Genomic DNA, 22510 nt, shown 5'->3' on the forward strand with positions numbered 1-22510 from the left:
ATGATAGTTTCAGCATATATATATATATATATATATGCGCGCAAGGCATTGCAGCAGTTGATAAATTATTCATCTTTCAGGAGAACAAAGAACAGAATTTAATCAGAAAAGAATCAAAGCTAAACTCATGTGAGAAATTGTGTGTGTGTGTGTGTGTGTGTTCTCTGTGGCTGGAATCAATGGAAATTTGTACAAACCCTTCTCAAATGAGTGGTATTGTGAAAATCTCATCTGTTTAACTGTGAAAGCAAAGGTTGTAATTAATTGTGCCCATGGTCTTCAGCTAACCTTCCTCATATCGCTTAGGCTGTGTACACCACACATTTAAAGCACATTTCTCTCCCCCCCCCCCAATCCTGGAAACTGTAGTTTGTTAAGGGTACTGGGAATTATTGCTAGAACTTGGTAGAGTTTACTTTTGTGTAGACATGTGTAGACATGTGTAGACATGCCAGCATGGACGAAGCCAGGAATTTTGTTAGGGGAAGGCTGGACTTTTGTTGGTGATTGGTCAGTTAGTTAAGCATTTCTATTGTTTTACTTTATGGGGGGGGCAGCTGCCCCCCCTGCCCTCGCTTGGCTACACCCATGACTGCCAACCTCTAAAGCGGAGGTGTTATGTACTGAGTTGAATAGGATCCAAAAGGCAGCAGTTTGATTGGTCCTAGAACAATAGGGTCCAGAATGCAGCAGTTTGATTGGTCCACAGGAGCCACCCAATCCAGCTCCAGGTGGAAGGGAATCCGCAACCTGATTGGCCTACAGGAGAATCCCAATCATATTGGGCCCATTATGTAAATAATGTATATAAGGCAGACATTCTGGGGGAACTTCCATTCCTCCTCACCACTATGACCTGAATAAAGAGCATGAAATCCACTCTCAACTCCGAGTATATTTCAGGAGGTGAAGAGCCTTTTTCAACCAGAGGACCACATGCCTTTGTAAGGAACTGTGCCAATGACGAGCAAGAGCAAGGGCAAAAGTGGGTGCGACAGTAGATGCAACTCTCTGAGTCTTATACAGTTCGCTACATTCTAAAATCATGTTTACATACACATCCATGCAAGCAGGATGCACGATCACAGTTCAATGATATATTCCCGCTAGGCAAAAGGATCACATGGAACTGGGCTGCAGATGCAAGGTTGACCTGAGGAGGTGGACTAGCCTTGAAAGTGTGCCAAGGGCCAGAGAGGGAAGCCTCAACTAGAGCCAGGGCTATTTCGGCTGCGGCTCCAACCTGGTGGAGCGCTCTGTCACAAGAGACAAGGGCCCTGCAGGACTTGACATCTTTCCGCAGGGCCTGCAAGACAGAGCTGTTCCACCAGGCCTTTGGTCAGGGTGCAGCCTGACTCCCTCCTTTGGCAATCTTTACAAAACTTTAGTTTATGGTTGCCATCAATTTTGATTTTAATTAATTTTTATAATGTTTTTATAATGTTGCACTATTTTAGTGTTGTTAGCCACCCTGAGCCCGGCTTCGGCTGGGGAGGGAGGGATATAAATAAAATTTATTATTATTATTATTATTATTATTATTATTATTATTATTATTAAGCCTAGAGGTCCAGATTTGGCCTCTGTGCCTGAAATATCCTCCCCCTGCTCTGAAGTACCACAGGACTCGTTGTGTTCGCATTTCCCTTCTGTGCGTAACACAAGGAAAACTGAAATGATTCAGCGCTCAGTGTTGATCTTCAGAGATGTGGGCGGGAGTTATAACATGAACAAGTTGCCAGTGGTTACGGCTTGCACTGTAAATAATCTCACTGAATGTCCTTTGCCTCCAGAAATAAGCACATTCACTGCGCAAGGAAGCAAAACCACTGTTCTTGATCCAAAGAGATGATAACAGGGCAATCCTATGCATGTGTCCTCAGAAGGAAATCCTACTGAATTCAGTTGAGCCTACTCCCAGGTAAGCATGTATAGGATTGCATCCTAAGGGCATTTTCCCACACATAAAGCTGTTGAAGCTCTCCTGCTCTGTTTGTGCACACTTAGGTTGCAACCCTCTACACACCTGCCTGAGAAATTAGTGAGATTTACTGCTGAGTATGGGACGCGGGTGGCGCTGTGGGTAAAACCTCAGCGCCTAGGGCTTGCCGATCGCATGGTCGGCGGTTCGAATCCCCGCGGCGGGGTGCGCTCCCATTGTTCGGTCCCGGCGCCTGCCAACCTAGCAGTTCGAAAGCACCCCCGGGTGCAAGTAGATAAATAGGGACCGCTTACCAGCGGGAAGGTAAACGGCGTTCCGTGTGCTGCGCTGGCTCGCCAGATGCAGCTTGTCACGCTGGCCACGTGACCTGGAAGTGTCTGCAGACAGCGCTGGCTCCCGGCCTATAGAGTGAGATGAGCGCACAACCCTAGAGTCTGGCAAGACTGGCCCGTACGGGCAGGGGTACCTTTACCTTTACCTTACTGCTGAGTATATATATATGTGGCAGTACTATTAGGAAGGACAAGCACTAGAAAGAGAAATAGCTGTCTCTAGCTCCAAAGTATGTTGTTGTTGTTGTTTTATTAAATCTGTATACCGCCCTTTATCTGAAGAGTACAGGGTGGTGGTGGTTTCGAGTGGAAATGTGAGGAAAAGACTGGCCATGGATGAAAATGGTAACCCCATTGTGCTGGGGTTAATTCCTTCCCATTTTGCCAGGCCTAATCTTGGAGATGTATCCTTCAATGCTCCTTTCATTACAACACCTTTGCTCCCTCTCCCCAACCCCAGTCCTGATTTAAAATTTCACCAGCTGTATTTTTGTTTTGTTTTGATTTTTAAACCTGACTAGTCTTTTCAGCTGGATCAGCTTCTGTCTTCTTAGCTTGTTTATCTGGAAAGAAGTTGATGTGGGAGGAATGAAGTGTTTTGCTGAGAGAACAGCACATGCGAAACCACCTGATAACTCATTGCTGGGTTTTGTCCCCTCCCCCCCCCAACATAACAGCACTGGGAATATTATTGCAGCCAAAGGCAGCAGCCCTAGCATGGTCATGATCCTTGCATTTACACCTCAATTCCTCAGGATCTGGAACTGGGTTTTCTGCTTCTCCAAACTCACTGAAAAAAGGCCCATATATACTTCATGCAGGCCTGGATCTGGGCAGAGGGACCTCTGGTGGGGTCCCTCCTCTGTCTGGGGGCTTTGGCAGGCTTTCCTGGCTGTGGTGGCAGCTCTCTGAGCAGTGCTAGGTCACTAGGCTTAGCCCCCTTTTGCCTTTACCACAATACCTCAGCACAATGCTAGGCCAGGAGCACTGTGGGGAATTGAAAAAGGGTATCTGTCTGGCACTGGTCAGAAGATAGAGACTAAATCAATAAATAAGGTGGGCTGGCATCAGCAGTGAGTCACTGCAGCTGTCCAAGAAAGCCAGTTGCTCATGTTGACTTTGGATTTGTGAACATCTGATTGACCAAGAATGTTTGGATACATTGAGCCCTGTAAATCCAGGTGGAGAGGGAGTATGTGTTACTATAATGCAGGAATGGGGAATCTTAGCCTCAGTGCAGTCCTCTAGGCCTCCCTATCTTGCCCTCAAAACTGTCCTCACTGTCTCTACAAGCCACAACCTTCACTGGCCCGGCTTTATGCCCTGAGTGTTTTGGCCTGGCTGGAACATGTCCTTGAAGTCTAATAGCACCACTTTCTTGTCTGGATGAAGGATAGAGAGGGGTGTGATCGTCTGAAGAAGCTAGCTGACAGGAGCGAGCCAGCAGTAAATCACACTGAGCAAGTTGGCGCTATTAGTAAATATCTGCACAGGAGTGGCAGGCCTAATGACACATCCCCTCAGCTGTCTAAGTCACCTCCTCTCAACAGTTTATCCCAAGCAATCTGAGACTGTGCCTGCATGAAGCTAACTTCTCCTCTACCCTTTTCATGCCTCTCCTGGTTCTGGAAGATGAGGAGGGATGGGAGCTTCTCACAGCAGGAAAGGGAGACATCTGTGCCTCTTCATCAGCTGAGTTCATCTCTGCCTCTTGGCTTCCCTCCTCTCCTACTGCAGCTTCTGCCTCTAATTCTGGACTTCTCTTTGCCAGACTCCCCCTGCTCACTATGCCCTGTTACCTCTTCAGCTTCTGACAGCTCCTCCTCCCAATCTGCTCCTTCCTCTCCCTCTGAACACTCATCATCATCCCACTACCAATCGCCTTCTTCTCTTGGGGGTTCCCCAGCTGGTTCCTCCCACCATTCCTCTCCATCTAGCCAGTCCATGACACTAGCCTACAATACAAAGATAAGATCCACATCAGTTGCTCTGCTCCTGCTTCCCTGAAATTTCACTTCATGACTCCGACAAAGTCCATACAAGCTTACACCATAATCACATTATTCTCTTTTTTTATGTCTTTAAGGTGCCTCAATACCCATCTGGACATCTGGCTCCCCATCTGGACATTTGTAATGTGTAGACATCAGTCCCCAACATTTTGAGCAGAACATAGAGCAGGCTGTTCAATAAGCATTTTTTTAAAAATGCACATCATTGCATTACTCTCCTCTTGTTTATTTAAATTCTAGCCGCCCCCACCTCTCTTGAAACAAGTTGGCTGCAGGGGTTACAAATAAAACAGGACACACACAATAATAATAACATGTCGATTTCCATGTTCTTCCACAGCTGCTTAACCCAGACTCTTGAATGCCGGCCCAAAAAGGAGAGGTTTACATTGGGTAAGAAGTTGCTTAAACTTTGAATGGGAGTAGGCCAGAGCAGAGCTGAATATGTGTGTGTTCATGTGTATATGCACACACACACACACACACACACACACAACACACACACACAACACACACAAGAATGCAGTTGTAAGGCAACAAGCCTGCCATATATTTGACCCTTAGGAAGGCACAAAATAGTTACTTCCTTCTGTCTAAAAATATATCAGATTTGTTGTCCACTGTGCATCAAAACAGATGGGCCTCAACCCAGACAGCATTGGGGACTTTCCAGACTGGTTGTTTATTGAGCATTCATGCTGATGTATTTTTTAAAAAAAATGTGTGGACATTATACGGCATTGCCTTCTCATTGAACATTAATCCTGATCAGTTCATGAGGGGGTTATATGACATTGCCAGTTGATAACTCACACTTCGCAGTGCATAGGATCACAGATGTACCATACAGAACTGGTTCACAAGTCACAGTATGCCAAACTATAGCTTACCATGACCACTTGAACATGCAGGTAAGGAGCCCACACCTGCAGCTGCTTTGCTCCTTTCTGCTCTGCATGTCTTCCGAATCTGGGCCCATGGTTATGTTCCCTCACCAGTAACCACGAGATGTAGCCAAAGAATAAGCCTTGGCACCAAGGTTATATAATTTGTCTTACTGTGATGTGAGAAATGGGCCAGAGTTTGAGGGAGCAGCCAAAGCTTAGGAAGAGGACAATTTCTTGTAATATGAACCCCTTAAAACCTCTGTGCTCTCGGACACAAAGCTGCCTACTGAGTAAAAAGATGACCTTAGAAAAGCTTCATTGCACTTCCCATCTCATAAGGAAGTGAGAGAAAAACTGTACGGTTAAACTGTTATCTTAAGAAGTCCCCAGTAACAGCAGATTGGTCGCTTTTACCCCCAGGGCAAATGGAAAACTTTTTTCTCTGGACAGGGATTGAAAAGAAACACACTCTTATAAAGGCGATAGCTCTGCCTTGAACCCTAGCCAGGATCAGCTGCTTTCATCAGTCATGAGTTGGAGCACATACTTTAATTGTATCAAAATGTAGATAAATGATTTGATCTTTTGTATGAGGATTTGCTGTCTCCCCCCGCCGCCGCCCCAATTTACACTTATCTGAACATAAAAAGATATGCTGGATTAAACTGAAGGCTTATTAAGTCCAGGGTTCTGATCTTTTGCACCCATGCCCAGTTTCAAAGCCAGGACATGAGTGCAAAAACACTCATGATCCCCTGGCACTGGAATTCAGATGCGTAGTGCCTCTGATCCTGGAAGCCAACAAGACTAGTATCCATTAAGTAGTAGCCATTAGCAAGGCCCAGCCCTACTTATAGGCAGGAATGTTCCCTTTCTCTTGTCAAGTGAGATTTCTGCATACTGTCATCCCAGGATCCTGGGGAGACCCATAGCTCAGGGGCAAGCACATCTGCTTTGAATGCAGAAGGTCCCAGGTTCAGCCCCAAACACCTCCAGGTAAGGGGCTAGGAATGCCCTCTGTCAGAAACCCTAGACAGATGCTGCCAATCAGTGCAGCATATACTGAGGTACCTGGATCAATGACCTGACTCAGTATAAAGTAGCTTCCTATGCCTTATTGTGCTGTAAATACAGTGTGCACAGGGTGGATCTTAGGCTAGCGGCTTTGCTAATTGTGTATTGCCCCTGACCTTGCAGAAAAATGGTAGGGATCAGTATGATCACATATTCAGCAGCCCTCAAAAGGGCCTCCCTCATCCCACCCTGGGGAACATATTCTGCTGCAGGTGTTAGACCAGGGCATACTGGGAATATGCTTCACTTCCTAGTTCCCATTCAGTTGGTATGAAAAACTGCTGGGCAATGCATATCTGGGTGCTTCCTGCAAAAAGATCTGTCGGTGACTTGCAAAAAGCTTCAGCCTGTCAAGGGATATTATTTGAGTTATTTGTGGTGAATAGAAATAAAGAAGCTTGATAGAGGGGTTGGCCTTGAGGAGTACATTACCCCAGCATTCCAGATAATGCACTGGTTTTCTACAGCCTTGTAGACACAATTTCAGAACAGGTAATTATCTTGTAATGGCTGAACTATACAGCCAGTTTACTTCCTTAATTTTATGGCCTTGTTCTATATGAAACAGAAAGGAAAGACAGTGCAATTTTTACAAGGATGCAAATGGGCGTTGTTCTGACTGGAAATAACTGCCTCGGAAATGTTTGTGCAAGTGAGCAAGCAGGGAATGGTCCAGCTGGTTTTTTTTTGTAAACTGACAGAAAAACAGAGAAGATCCATACTGTTCAGCCTCTGAAAACTGTTTCTGAATCTGCTTCAAAATGTCCCTGCAAAATTTGTACTGTATAAGGTGGGGGGGGGGGTAGCAGTTTTTGTGAAATTTGCAACACAGAGAGAAACTTCATCTCTTTTAAACGATGGGTGGGTGTTTCAACTATTGCAGTTGCAACCTGTCAGGCTAGCATTTTGATCTTCAGCATAAGCACTCAGAGGTCACATTGGTTTTGACAGAATGCAATGACAGATGGTGAGTGTTTTTGTTCATCCAACATGGGAAAGCACACATAGTGGACTGGGCCTGCACACCCACCCACCCACTGGCAAATCTGAGTTTTTTCTCTGAAACATACAGAGACATATAAACCAAGGGTAGCCAAGGTGCCCTGCAGATGTTGCTGGACTCCTGACAAAAATGCCCTGATGAAAATAGATTGCACACTCATGAACTTGTTCACACTCAAGAACAGGTGGAATTGTCTCTTTAACATACAATGTAGGTCAGTATTAATTGTTTGTTTGTTTGATCAATACTGCTATCTTTCAAATAATCAAGATGGCTAATAAAAATTACAGACAAAACTGCACTAAAAGTAACCTAAAAGTAACAACCGAAAAGGTCAGAAATGGCATAATCATATTTAACAGCAGCAACCAGAGAAAGAAACTCCATGGAGGGGATGAATGTTTAGAGACAGTGGCTTGCAGAAGGTCGCTTAAATGGTTTCATGGCTGAGGCTTGAAGTCAGGATTTACTGGCACAAAGCTCATAATGTTCTTTGTCATTCCCATATTAAAATCACGTTACTCTGTGTAAATGAAACAACATGCAGCAGCCTCCTTCAAAAGGATTCCCAACCTTAGTACAAAGAAGTACAGAAGGCGCATGTTTAAAGTTCTGAGTGCAGCCAAATTCAGCATCTTGGTCAAGCTCCAGGATGTGGTCTGAAACTGTTGCAGTGCAAAGCTTTTTTTGTGCGATTGCTATCATGTTACACATTCATTGCAAAGACACCTTGACCAAAAGGAGAGGAGGGAAAGAATGATTCTGAAGGTTGTTTTTTGGGGGGGGGGGTGTCTAGTTCTGTAAATGGTTTTAATCATATAAGCCTTGTTCTTAAAAGATTGGTGTATATGGAATAACTGCTGGCCATTATTGCTAGTGGCTTCCCATGAGCTTATGCTCTGCAGAGATAGCTAATCCTTTTGAAAGTTACATTCTCTAGCCACAAACTTCATATGCTTTTGGGGAAATCATATTGCTTTTTGTGTGTCTTTATCCTACTATCTCCAAATAGCTTTGGGTACCCCCCCCCCAAGTAGGGGTTCTTTTCCTTTGTGAATTCTCTCCACACAGCACTAAAAAATCCCTCTGTTGTCATCTTCCCCAAGAAGATGCAAAGTGCTTCATATTTCCTTCTCCCACTTCCTGCCATAGTGAAGTGACAACAGTTGGCTGTTGTAGACCAAACCATAATCTCATGCATTAGTCTACTTTGCCATGTAGCCACGAGATTTGGAATGTTGCCTCGTAGATTTGCTACTTGTAGCAGATGAAAGAGCCCTAAATTGCCTGGAAAGTAATGGCACGAGTAGCTTCATTGTGGCAAGCCAACATCGCTGTTGATTTGTATTGGACTTGGTCAAGACTGACATTTTCTGGATGGTGTTCAGTGTGGTTTGTGGTGGCATGCAAGAGTTTGCAGGTTGATGTTCACAATCAACCAGATTGCTACAGAGAAGGCGCCATAATGTTACACATAGCAACCTTGCACCCAATCAGATGATTGTGTGATTGCTCTGTCCAAGTTTTTCAGAAGTACAAGTTTTTCAGTGGCTCAATGATTCTGCTAAAGATGCAACCAGGCAGTGGGTTGTAAAGTGTGTGCTTGGTGAAGCAAAAAGAAAGAAGGAAGAAGGAAGGAAGTGAAAACATTGCCACAAATATTCTCACTGGCTAATTAGTCATAGGAATCAGTACTAGGTTTGCATTTCTGGTTGTGAATACAAAATGAGAAAGCAGCAGGTTTCTTCAGTTCCCATAATGAGAAAACCCCACACCTTCTAGAGACTTTAACAACAATAACTTTGTATATATAAGGGTGGTTATGAAGTATTGTACCGGTTACACATCTGCCATCTGCTTCGGGTTGGGAGAAAAGTGCCTTTTTTCAATAGCCGAGTAAATGCAATTCACTTTCAGTACATCACATTCTAGCAGTTCTTATGAAAGCTTTGGCAACCAAGGCTGATTCCCCAAGAACAGTTTATAATCTGACCTGTTCCCACAAAGAGCACCCAAAGCATGCTGCTTTTAGCTAGAGAAATATTTACATTTCATTTTTGTGTTATTTAGCCAACTCCGCAAGAATCCCATTTTGGGACGGAAACAAAAGTAAACATTTCTCCAATGTCAACACAGATCCCATATGCTCAAGGACATTTCTGATACTCAACAAGAATTTGCTCTGTGGGCTGGTGAGGAGGGGGTAATTTATTTGGGTTTAGCCGTTGAGTAAAGTTTTATTTATAGCAAGTCTTTGATAAAATGTGACTCCTTCCTTCATTAGAAAGGAAAACAGAACTGACGTTTTTGTTTTGCTTGTCACAAATTATAAAGATTAAAAAACAGACACATGGTTGACAATAGGTGTCATTTCACAAGCAGAACCAGTTTATAAGCAGCAGAATAGTCTCTAGTCCTGCGGGTGTGTTTTGTACACTGTACAAACATTCCACACATGGAGCAGGTGTAGCCCGCCTGCAATCCCCTACAGCAAGGGTAGCCAACATGGTGCCCTCCAGATCTTTTGGATCTAAACTCCCATAATCCCTGACCAATGGTCATGCAAGCTGGGGCTGATGGAAATGGTAGTCTAAAACATCTGGAGGGCACCATGTTGTCTACCCCTGCTCTCCATGGATGCATCGAGTTTCCACTTGTATGGCGCCCAGTACAATGTAGATACTACAGAAATATTTGCTGCTGTTCTTTTCACAACTGATGAAACAGTTGAACTCAGCTGGGTAGAACATGGTGCTGATAACGCAAAGGTTGCAGGTTCAATCCCTGTATGGGATAACTGCAAATTCCTGTATTTCCGGGGGTTGTACTAGATGATTCTCAGGGTTCCTTCCAACTCTGCAATTCTATGTGGATTGGCAGAATAGATATACAAAGAGTATTATGCCCTTTTATGAGTGGTGAGCAATATCACTGTCATGCAAATGACCAATCTAGGATGTCTACTCATATCATAATGGAGGATTAAACCTGGAAATGCATCTCAGAGCAGATTGAGATTCTGTCATCTGTCTCCAAGCATCAAAGTATCCATTTGTAAGTATCTTAGCCAGAGAGATCTGTGTGCAAAAGGATTCTCATCCTTGGCCATGAATGGCTAAAACAAATTTGTTTTTGGTTTAGTTTAGCACTGCTAGGATGATATGCATTCATTATAATGGATTGCTTGACCTAGCACATCTCTCCCCATTCTTTAGCTCCCTAGAAATGATTTGTCTGTTTGAGGCAGCGTAATAGCAATCAACTAATGTCGACAAAAACTCACCTTTGCTTTTCATATCTGCACAGTTGCTAAGGAAGTAAGGGTTTCTAAGGAAGTTGCATTATGCCACACATTCCTCTTTGCAGAATAATAATAATTTTGAAGTCAAAATGCATTAAGTAAGGGGAAGTGCATTTGAATCATTCTGGCAAGAGAATTAATGACTGAAACAGCAGGAGTTTGTTTCGTACAATACAAGATGCATGAATATATATCATCTATCTGCTATGTTGCACGGGGAGGAAATATGCAGAATGCATGCAGAAATCAGCAGTGCTGCATAAGTGTAAAAACCACAGCTAACATTTCTTCTTTCTTTGGCGATCACGAGGACTCCCAGTAGCTAACATTTCATATCAAGCCAAAAAGGAGAGCTACTATTCTGGTAGATATGATGTATCTTGGGCATAATAAAAACCTTATCTACCAGTGCTGAGATTGGGCTAGGGGGGATCATGGGAGGGAGATACCTTGCCATATGTTCCATTAGAAATGTTCTCTATTTATATGCAACTAAGGAAATGATGCCTTTCATTCTGAGTACCCTGTTGAAGATATTTCCTCCCCGTGCAACATAGCAGATAGATGATATATTCAAATGTAGGAACACACACACATACACAAAAAAACCCAAAGCCATTGGAAAGCCATGTCCAAAACAGCTGGTCCATCTCCAAATGGGAATGACAAATCTGTGTAAAAGTTTCAGGAATATGAATAGTCCAGGCCAATAAACAGACCAATCAAAGCAATGTCCCTCATTCACAAAGTTGCTCTTGCTTGTTGCTGCACCATCCAAATGTGGTGCTGAGAACACTGCTTTCAAATCCATTTGGGTGGTCAGAATGCAGCTTGCTTAGACATTGTTTAAAGAGGTTACATTGATGCATAGCTAAGCGAAATGAACATGAGGCCTGTACATACAGCTCAAAGGCACTGTAGCTAGCCACTTATGAATATATCAGGTGGTATCCAACTAAGTTTTACTCAGAGTAGACCCACTGACAATGGCTAAGATTCACTAATTTCAATGAGTCTACTCATGAGTAAAACTTAGTTGACTAACACCCGCTATCTTTTCTTCTTGTAACAAACATGCAACCACAAGGTCTTCATTCTATAGAGCACTCTTTCCCATTTCCATTCCCCAAAAATATCCACACTTGTACACCTCAGTGTATGCTGAGGGCCACTGTGCGTGTGAATTGTGTGTTGGGTATGAAGGTATGAGCAGGGCAGGCTGCTTCAAGCTTCTCCTCTGGGTAACCTTGGTCAGTCAGTGCCACTCAAACTAGACTGTATTCCAAGATGGCGAGAATGTGTATGCATGTGTGTGTAAAAAGTAGTGCACTTCACACACTAAGTCATATCATTGCTTGAAAGTCAAGTTCATAATGTCATGAATGAAAGCTGGCATTTATACTGCCTCACACCCTAAACACAGCACTGCCTTTGGACCAAAACTGGGTTTTAAAATACCCTCCCCCGCCCTGTCACATAGGGAACCAAGTAAAGAGCCCAATACCCTACTTGCAAACTCCCAGTGCACAATGTAAAAATATACTATTGCTTAATGTGCTGCTTGGGTTAGGAGGGCACGACCTCACTTAGTGCCAAACTGCCACAGCCTCATACACAGCTTCAGTGCTTTTCAGTTGAGCATATGCTGCATTGCCTCCACACTTTGGGTTTTAGTCATCACGCTCTGCATCCTGTTGCTTTCTGATTAAGATCGCTAGCAGGGTGGTGTCTCTCAATTGGTATTTTAAGAGTCTCAGCAGAACAATTTCCTGTGGCTTGTCCACAGTTCAAGAGGAAGCAAGCAGGGCTCGCTAGCAGCCTATTTGTTGATCGCTTTCATTTTGTCGTCAAATTCTTTCTAATGCTCTTTATTAGGAGTTGTCTCTCTTAGAACTTAGTTCAACTCTGTGGATCCTGAGAGCTGTAAACAGGCCAATCCTGTACAGTATTTACTCAGAAACAATGTTACAGTGATTTCACTTAAGACTTACTTCTCAGTAAGACAGCAACATATCATATGCCTTGAGGCAAAAGCAAATGGTCTTGGCCCATTGGAATTTTGGATTTTGTTTTTGTCTTTGAACAGCTCTCCCCAACTCCATCTCATGTCATAAATTGCCACTTGAAACCCCCCTCCAAATAAAAAAGCATTTACTATGCACAAAGGGGCTTGCTCCGTGAGGAAAAACAACTGTAAAGCTCCCTTGTGAATCTCACAGTTCTTGGGTGGATCTTGGCCAATATGCTTAATGTTATGTCTCCAGGGATTTGCCAAGAGAATTCATTTTGACATCATTTCAGAGCAATGTTAGGCAGAATTAGGCATACTTAAGCCCATTGATTTGAATGGTTCTAGGTGCACCGAGCTCTGTTGCAAGTCTGGGCTGTTAAGCAACTGGTACATCCAGGAGCAAGTGTGTGTCTGTAATTACAAGTCCCACATCTTAACTGTCCACCTCCCCATGTTATCCTCCTGCTTCACTCAGCAGTAGAAGCTTAACAATATTACTTTCAAACTGAACCAAACCCTGAAAGAGGAAGAGACAAATTAAGGAATAAACATAAGCCACCAGGCTTTAGGTGGGGTGGCTTAAATGTTTTACCTTTTTGAGAATGGAGGGAACCCATTGATATTGTTGAAAGATTAATGAACAATCAGTTGCTTAAAATACATCCAACTTGGAAAGGCAAGATCATATTTGCATGATCTTAAAACTGTACGTTACTGGTAGTAAGCATCTTTTGTTGGAAGAGGATTTCAGGTAACTGATCTGGTACACATTGCACAAAATGGAGCTCTCAGCAGTTCCAACATGCAGTCAATAGAGCCTGGTTTCACTTGAATACAATAGCCATTGTCAAGTTTTCATGAATAGTGGTATTTTAATTGACTATGAAACTGTGTGCGCACACACATGCATGTTCCAGAGAAAAAACGGGTCTATTGCTTCTTCCTAGTATGGCTGAAAACCATATGTACAACTGCCCTAAGATGCAGGGAAGAGTGGAATCTAAAGGTTATGAACAGAACAAAGAAAAGCACAGCCACCAAGGAGGTTGGAGCCCCCCACTCAACATACTAAGCACTGCTCAGTGCAGGAGTGGCAAACCTGTGGTCCTCTAGATGTTGCTGGACATCAAATTCAGTAAGCACGGGCAGTGATGGGGATAGTGGGAGTCTGGAAAGCTTGTTCCCCATTCCTAGAATAAATGGGAGTATGGCATTTAAGACCAAAATATTGGTGCTATGGAAATGGTTTTCTAGGAACCTTGGATATCAATGGTCACCTTCTCTAAAAAGGGGGCTTGCTCATTTTCCTCCTCTGCAATGCACAACATTGTTAAGGGGTATTCTATGACAGGCATCTTCAACCTTCTTGGACTCAGGACATGGGTCTGAAACATGCACTTTGGGGCCCATTTATTAAATATTTTGCCATATATTTGCATGGTGGCGATGCTGCTGTTGTGACCTACCTTGGATCACCAGTTGGAAGACCAGTGTTTTAGAGCACCCTCATCAATTTGTACAGGACAGCAAGATGCAGCTGAGCAACACCCACCTGGCGTGAACCACACATCTGCAACACCCAGGACTTTCTCTCAGGAGACCCCCAAATGTAGCAAGTTTGAAAGTTGCCACCTTAAGGAATTAACACTGACTGCAGCAGCCTGCCACCCAAAGCAGCAGCAATGACATGGCAAGGTGAAAAGAAGTCTTCAAATCATTCCCCAGCTGGAGGCTGCTGTGATGCACTAAAGACAACCTCCACGCACAGGCATCCAAAACTGCCAGGTTTTGCTGAACATGATTTTTTAAAAATGTTGAAAGGGGAAACTGTTGCAATAAATATATTGCCAAAACACTGTCCATATAATTTGGTAGTCCAATGCCTTGTATAACAAAACTTTAAAATATGTCTTTTAAAAGCTCAATATATATAGGTTGTATAGTTCCTGCATAGACCTCTTAGAAATAAATGTGATATTTTAAGTTATTTTTGCAGATTGCCCAATGAATGTTGAATCCTAATATGCAGACTGCTCTTGGCAGACAAAAGCTGGAGGGGGAGAAAAATGTTTATGCAGGAGTCTATAAAGTCATATAATCTCATGTTGGTATAGGCACTTATTCTTCCTTTGATAACAATTCTCAAAAAAATATATACCAGATCAGTATAATCCAGATTTTAAAACATTTTATTTTTGCATATTAAAAAAATTGTGCATTCCAATAATTAAAATCATTTGAACAAAAAAAAAATGGCACTCGGTTAACTGCATTTTACAGCTTGCGGGACCTTGGTACAGCTTTGCGTATATTCGGGTGTTACTAGATTACTGTAGTCCCTTCCCAGGATCTTCTCTCGAGACACATGCAAGCTCTTTCGTGCCACCAGGACCAAGCTGGACAGGCAGATGGAAAGGGCAGCGCCTTCGTTCACAGCATCAGTAGTTCTCTCTATTCTTTAAATTTTTTTTGGATGTGAAAGGGGCAGTACAGTCATTCAAACTTTATCCAACCTCTTTGCATCTTACAAAGTTAAAACAGCTAAAAGAAGTAAAATAAGAAGGCAATGCTTGTGGAATGTACAGTGCATAATTTGGAAGGGCCGGTTTCATTACGATTCACCCGCTTGCTTCTCCTGTTCAATTGCTGCAAAAGGGGGAAAGAAGGAGAAAAGAAGAAAAAAGAATTATGCATTTGAAATGCAGTTAAATAGGAATCGCAATATTGTTTTAAAAAACCCCATTCATTTAAAATTCTTCAAAATTAAACACTGTTGAATAAATCTATTTTTAAAAAATTCTTTCAATATATTGCATTTAATGCATACTGTGCTTAAAAGTCCCCTTATTTTCATAAAATATATTTTGTTAACTGTATTTAATGCTTCCATCTGTACATAAACTGCACAGCATCCTGTAAGGCACTGAAACCCCATCCAGCAAGAGAGGAGGAGGAGGAGGATAGCTGAAGGAGCCTGGCTCAGCCCTGCCTTCTCTTTGTCTCCAGCGGCCCACGCCCTCTTCTCCTTTCCCAAGATCCACTTACTTTCTTTTGAAGGCAGTGGGTTTTTCTCTTGCGTTTCCGTCTTCTTCAACTTAGACTTGTCGAATTTCTCGATTTCAGCCATATCTGGTTTGTCAGACATATCTGCCGATTGATCTGCACGCACACACAAAAGAGGGGAAAGAGATGGTTAGAGATTGCACCACCCTTCCTTCCTCTCCCCCCCCAACCCCACCCCACCCCTTTTCAAAACCGCTTGAATTCACTCCAACCATCTCAGCTCCTTCTTCCTGATTAAGTGCAACACTACTAAACCCCCCTTACTTTAAAAGGCAGGTCTCTATATACTTATATTCATATGAGCCGAAAAAATTAAAATTGCACCACTGGAGGCTCAGCCTCAGATGAAACAGTGCGCACGGGGGGGGGGGGAGAGAGATAATCGAAAGGCTTTAAAATAAAATTTAAAAGAAACAGAATTTGTTCCAGGTGAAAATCAATTAATTCGTTTAAAAGAAAAAAACAACAATACTCATTGTTTTAGTGGTGGTGATGCATCTGCTCCAGTTAAGATCTCTCCACTAGTCTTATTGCATGTGGAAAGCACAGCAGAGAAAACCGCACTTAGAATAAAGCAAGCAAAGGATGAGGATGGTGAAAAAAGCGCCTGCGTGTATGCACACAATGCCACCAAGCGAAGCGAGCGAGACTATGCTAATCACTTTCTTCCATCTTAGTGTCTGGTCTGCCCAGCACATTTGGAGGGAGCCCTGCATTCTTCCCTCGGCACAAAGAGCTCGCGCTGCAGCTGCAGCCCCAACCACCGCCCTTCCTCTCCCTCTCTCTCTCGCCCCCTCGCTTTCTCCTTCCCGGGGCCGCCAGATCCACAGCGCCGGCTGCTCCCCGGGAAAACAAAGAGCTGCTCTCTTTTGTCGCTCAACATGCAGGGGGCGGCAGCAGCCGGTCGTCCGAGGATGCCTCCCCCTCCCCGCCCGCATCTTCCCCTCTCCACCTTTCCGATCACGCCCCAAGTCCCCCTGCCTCCGAGGCTCGAGGTTTCGAAGCGCGCACACGCGCAAAAACGCGCCTCTCCAAGGAAAGCGCAGCAAGCAGGCAAGGAAACCGAACCAAGGTGTCTTGATCTGTCCAGCGTGCCATTCTCTTCCCCTCCGGCAAACATCAGGGTCCAGGGGTGCGGGGGTGGGCAGAACCTCCTCGCTCAAAATGATAGCAAAATAATAATAGTAACGATAAAGCTCGTTTCTCCACGCATTTAAGCCGCCGCCTGGTGCATTCAGAAAGAAGCCCTGGGTGTGTTTGCGTTCAACAAAGCGGAGACCAAAATCTCAACTGCCTCGAAAATCCAAGCCTACGGCAACATGCGGACGGAAAAGGGGGTGCTGAGATACCCCTAAAATAACCCCCACCACCGGAAAAGAAATAATGAAAGACCAGAGCCTCACCAGTGATGCGCTCTCTTCAGGTACAATTCCGCTCTTTGCAGCAGCTGCTCTGGACCGTCGTATAAAAGGGCGCTCCCCCTGCGTGACCAGTTATACCCCGATTCTATGCAAATCGCAGTGATGTCATCTTGAATAACTTAACTCTTTCGCCGCCCTTAAAGTTCCCGGCTTCCTCTTTTCTTCGCTCTCGGAGAGAGCCGTGCTACATAGGAAAAGGAAAAGCCAGCGATTAAACCCACACGCACCGGGGGGGGGGCTGGGGGGGGGAGAAAAGAAGAAGAAAGTCGCATGTAAATTATGATTCGGATACATTCTTGTTCCATGCAAGGGGGGGGGGGCGATTTTGCATGCGGGCGTTTCCAGTAAGAGCAATTTTCTTTTTAAAAAATAAGAATAAAATAATGAAAGGCTGCATTTCCTTGGAGAATTTCCTCGCACCCGCTGACTTGAGAAATGATCACGCCATACAGGCAGCGGGGCAGCGAGACCCACGGGAGGCCTACCTATGCAGACCTCGACTAGAAATATGCTACGCTTTTTGCCCAGGCATCCACGAGGCATCCCATGAGCTGCATGGAAGGAAGGTTGCGAGCTACCCTTTTGTGCTTCCTCTTTCATCCAAAAGGGCAAACAATGGCTGCTGCTCACTTGGAGTGAAACGCAGGCACCGTTTAAATTAACGACTAAGGGTAAAAGTACCACCCGGCTGGTCAGATATTACCTGGCCGGGTGAGGAGGCAGATACACCCTAGCTTACTTAGGGGGTGGGGATGACAAGTCATGTTGCCAGACGTGGGTGGGGTTTGGGGGGAGGGTCGGTTTGTAATTTTGGATACACTCTTTTATTTTAAGTATAAAAATAAGGAAGCATCAAGATTCTCTTGCAGCTGGCTGAGGACTAATTCCAGTACCCCTGAGCCAGGCATGAAAAAAATACGAAGGACCATCCAGTTTCTGAAAGGCATTTCCCTGAAATGATCGGGAAGTTGTGCGAGGAAGCGATGGCACAATATGCTTGAGCGCAGAAAGAAGCCTTGTAAAAAACGACCATTGATGGCTTCGCCTTGTGCTTCTGTTTCCCTGACGGGGGGTGTCTCTGCCGGCTGCTTCCAGTCATGCTTATGTTGTTCATTTACCCTAAAAGACTGCACACATCTTGCTCTTTTGTGGATTTCCGTTGTCGTTGAGCAACCTCTCCCGATTGATCACATTAGGAAGATTTCCTCATCTTCAACCCCCCCACCCATCCAGCCCCCCATCTCCTGACTGGCGGCCTCCTCCTGCTGCCTTTGCCGTTTGCTGCTGCAACCCCTTGCAACCTCATGCGCCATGCTTTTTTTTTCGAGGTTCGGCAGACAATAGCTCTAGTGTAGTGAGGCTGAGGTCTGCCCATCCCCTTCCCTTCCCCCCACCCCCAAGTCCTGCTCCCTCTAACTGGTTATTGTAGATCATGCCAGCTTCTTGCGCGCTGCCGCTGTCTGTTGCATGGTGGCTGGGGAGAATAAGCTGTAAAAAAGGGAGTGGAGGAAGGATTTCGCAACAGGCAGGCCTTAGCTGAGCCAGATCGAGGTATATTCTTGTTGCGTGTACAAGAATTCAACTGAAGCTGTAGGGAAACATCCAGTCTCTTGTTATGAGAGTCACTAATGCTGCTGAGAAGGGCTTCTCCTGAAAGATAAGCAGGAATTAAAAGGAGGACATTATGACACACACAAAAATATCAATGATGATTTTACTTAATGAGGCATACGCAAAAGCAAAAAAGCTATGACACTGAGATTCAAGAAACATTCTGAAAAGGGGTTTTAAATTAATTTTCTCCTGAGTGACTGTGCCACCTTTCTCCGAAATTACCTGAATTTGCTCACCGAGGCATAAGCACACAAAGGTGCGCTTGCTCATTGATTAGCAGGAAGATTATTGTTTTAAGAGAATGAAAAGTTGGGGGCTGGTTGTTTAAACGGTTTCTGGTGGCAACCCAGACTCTGAAGGGCGTGTTCCACACAATGCATCAGTTTGAATGTTATTCCAGAAGCAGAGGACCTTTCTTCATCTCAAGGGCCACATTCCCTTCTAGCTAACTTTCCAGGGGCCACCTGGAACCTTCTGGGGGGGGGGCAGGAGGTTCAGCAGGAGCAATGCGTATAGATTTTGCCTTTGTACCTTAGGCTTTGTACCTCTATCTTCCATCTAGACACAAAAGAGGTACTAGCTGAGTTTGGGGGCACATTCCAGCCAGGCAAAAGCACTTGGGGTGCAAAGCAGAATCTGTGGAGGGTGAGGCCTGAGGAGGTTCCAAAAGCCAGTGAGAAGAGAAGTGCTGAGGACTGCGTTTCCCCCTTTTCCTTGGTCCCGAGGTTCTCCATTCTTGTATTACTCATTTGATATGGAAAATGTTAATTGAAGGGGGGGTGTTTGTATGCTGCCCCTTGCAAAAAGGAAATCTCTGCAATCAGAAATCTATCCTGTCGCACAGAGAGCTGGGCTAGGAAAGCTTTCTCCCAAACATCTAGTTTTCTATGCACAGGTTAGAAACCTAGACAGGTTAGGTTTATCTTGCTTTTTTTTTTAATTCGAGGGAGATTTATTCAAGGAATTCCCCACCTGCCGTCTTAAACTGGTGGAGTCCAAAATCAGTTTTACTGCATGATCTGCTGTTTCTGTAAGCAGGACTGAAAATGTAACAGGAAGACGAGAAGGCTTAGAATATTTTTAACCCAGGGAGGCTGCATTCAAATTTCACTTCTGAGGTGCTCACTTTCAATTTTGTCTCCAGTTGATGAGCAGCCTCAGCCATGCTGGGGAAACTTGAATGAAATGGGGGGGGAGGGGGCATTGAGACAAACCAATGAGTGATAGACAGATGCAGCTTGTAGCAATTACTGCTGCTGTCAACATCACGGAAAGCTGATGCCCACAAATGTTTCTCCACAAAAAAGGGGACTACACACACATGGTCAAGAAGGCTGCTTACATATAGAGAAAATATTCCTGTGTCAATGAGTATTGGACTGCTGAGATGGCACACGCACACACACACACACACACAAAAACCTTCAAAGATTTGTGGCCCAGTTTTCCACCTGAAAAATGCTGCTGGATTATATGCATTTTTAATTTTAATGACAAATTTTAAAATAACAGAACATTTTGCATACATATCATACCTTTAAAGCACATTGCTCCCCCACCAACCCCACAAAGGATTCTGGAAACGTTTTACCCCTTCAGATCTCACTCAGCCTACCTTGAGTAGGATCATTGGGAGTCATGGGTGGGGCCAAATAAGGGCCCTCTTAACTTTCCATCCTGTAATTTGATCATCCTGTGGGAAAGAATATATTTATTTATTTTTATTTTTGCCTGACTCAGCTCAACTGAGCAAGGGCGATCATTCCACATACTCAAAAATCTTTAGACCAGTTATCTAAACATCACAGAATTGGCTTGAGAATCACTATTGGGTTTGTTAGCTTACTGCGTTTGCAAACATTGCTACAATTCTGTTTGACAGTTTTGCACAGCCTACGGTTGTTTCTACCTACTTTAGAAAGACGATCCTGTATTTGTATGCTTTTTTATAATAAAAAAAAGTGTATTGCAACTTCTTAGGAAACCCCTGAAACCACAAGGCTCACACTTTGTCACAAGAATTGGCAGCTCTGCTGAAAAGAGAACTCTCTCTGTAGTAATATCTCTTGCAGGCATTCTGTATACAGTATTGGAAGGAGAAAAATAAAAGGGCCAAGTCCCTTAATGTGACCATTGGGGGCACTGGACTACAACTCCCATAATCCCTGACCATTGACCATGCTGGCTGGAGCTGATGGAAGTTGAAGTCCAACGACGTTCCCCATCCCTGCCCTGAACACATGACTGAATAACAACAGCAGTAAGAGATTAGCACCAATAGTATTATTTTTTTACATTGGTTGCGCATGTGTTTTACTTTCTAGAGGAATAAATCAAGGAAGTTACAACTCTATCTGATGCATTGTTGTGAGACCGCAAGTAGTATCACTCAGAAGTTCTAGATGAGAAGATGCTTCCTTAACAGCCTGTCTTATTTGTTTGTATCTTGTGCAGCTATTTGATTACAGCCAGTGGCATCACACTCTGCTATTCATTCCTGTACTTCTAATCACTGAAAATAACTGCATCATCATCACTGTCATCACTGCTCTCAATGAGTAATGCACCACCCATACCACACACTCACTATGGAATTAATTATGGTCACCGTGGTTGTGCACAATGTTGCACGCCACCCCAATCTCTGAACAGTGTGAGATTCTAAGGCTTCCAGGTACTCACTCAGGGTTCATGTTTCCTTCGGAATGAGGCACAGTGGAGACCGTGGTCTCTTTACGATATATGGTTTATTGACACATATATGCAACCTGAGCCTACAATGGAGGGGTTCACAGCACAAACACCCCAAGAAGGCTTTGCTTGTCCCGTAGCCGTAGCCTTGGATCCAAACAGAAACCAAGCGTGTCTCTCCTTCACAGGCTTCTGCCCGCAGCCTCTACCCGCAAGTTGAGGGAAGGGGCTCGCCTATTTGTTTTCTGGCACAGATCTACTTCCTTTGTTGCCTTAATGGCCCATTACCTTACCAGGAAGCTAGCCTGGCTATTCTTTGAATCTGAATCCTTTTAATGCTTGCTGGATCCAGGAATTAGAAGAGAGCCCAGGCTGTATGCACACACACACCCCAAACTCGTAACAATGTAATGCCCAAGTTACATAAGTTCTGGAGTACTTGAAAATTTGCTACTTGGTTGTCCCTAACAAAAAGATTGTCCAACTGTGGGTTTGGGGGGGGCGGGTTCTCCCTGCCCTGCATGGATTGGTACATCTACCTTTGTTTTTATCAATAATTGTGGAATTGTTTCCAACAAAAATTCTATTTCACAAACATTTTGTATGCTGATGATACAATACTAACTATTGTCTCTTTCTGAACTGGCTATCTGAAAGAAGCTTGTATTATTAATTGCCATTGTAAAAGGGAAGCTGTCTCTTAATTAAAACAAAATAAAGTTGTTACGTTTGGCCATAAACCAAGTTACATCTCTCCTTTCCTCCCCATAACTCAGGATCACTTTCTCATCAAGTGCCAGAGGAGTAAGATACAGGGTTTAAAATGGTCATGACTTGCTTTAATTTATATGCTTTGTAAATCAAGAGGTGTGCATTTCTGCTGTGGAGGTTTTCATATATAAAACTGCTTGTGTGCTACCTTTAAGTTGCTGAGGTGTGTGGTCTGGGGATAATAAATCCTTATTATCAATTTATTATGGTCAACAAAATAAAATCAAAATAGAACTGTGCAATGCACCATAATCTTAAACATAGAGCAAAATACAAAGCGAGATAAGTGCCGTAAGTGCCACCAGCTCAGAGGTAGTGTGTGTGTGTGTGTGTGTGTGTACATACACATAAACAGGGAGAGATAATCCCCTCCACACAAAAAAGATTA

The 22510-nt window shown here is 43.9% G+C and overlaps 1 protein-coding gene and 1 long non-coding RNA gene across 3 annotated transcripts; one reads left to right on the forward strand and one right to left on the reverse strand.

Annotated features, from left to right (window-relative positions):
• Positions 1 to 1809: 1809 nt before the first annotated feature.
• Positions 1810 to 15248, forward strand: LOC310676566. Its single transcript, XR_014510619.1, has 3 exons — positions 1810 to 1921; positions 4627 to 4679; positions 13510 to 15248. It is a non-coding gene; the product is annotated as an uncharacterized lncRNA (long non-coding RNA).
• Positions 14734 to 17189, reverse strand: TMSB4X (thymosin beta 4 X-linked). 2 transcript variants are annotated; one of them, XM_083438551.1, is made up of 3 exons: positions 17029 to 17189; positions 15608 to 15721; positions 14734 to 15208 (listed from the first exon to the last, which is right to left on the reverse strand). In XM_083438551.1, the coding sequence occupies exons 2-3, from the start codon at positions 15705 to 15707 to the stop codon at positions 15174 to 15176; spliced, it is 135 nt and encodes a 44-aa protein (XP_083294677.1). In that variant the 5' UTR covers positions 15708 to 15721; positions 17029 to 17189; the 3' UTR covers positions 14734 to 15173. The 2 variants fall into 2 exon arrangements, with proteins under 2 accessions (XP_083294677.1, XP_083294678.1); XM_083438552.1 differs by having other exon boundaries at positions 17018 to 17114.
• Between the last annotated feature and the right edge of the window lie 5321 nt (positions 17190 to 22510).

This window comes from Podarcis tiliguerta (genome assembly GCF_965153285.1).
Source record: "Podarcis tiliguerta genome assembly, chromosome: 4".
In the NCBI taxonomy this organism is placed as follows: Eukaryota; Metazoa; Chordata; class Lepidosauria; order Squamata; family Lacertidae; genus Podarcis; species Podarcis tiliguerta.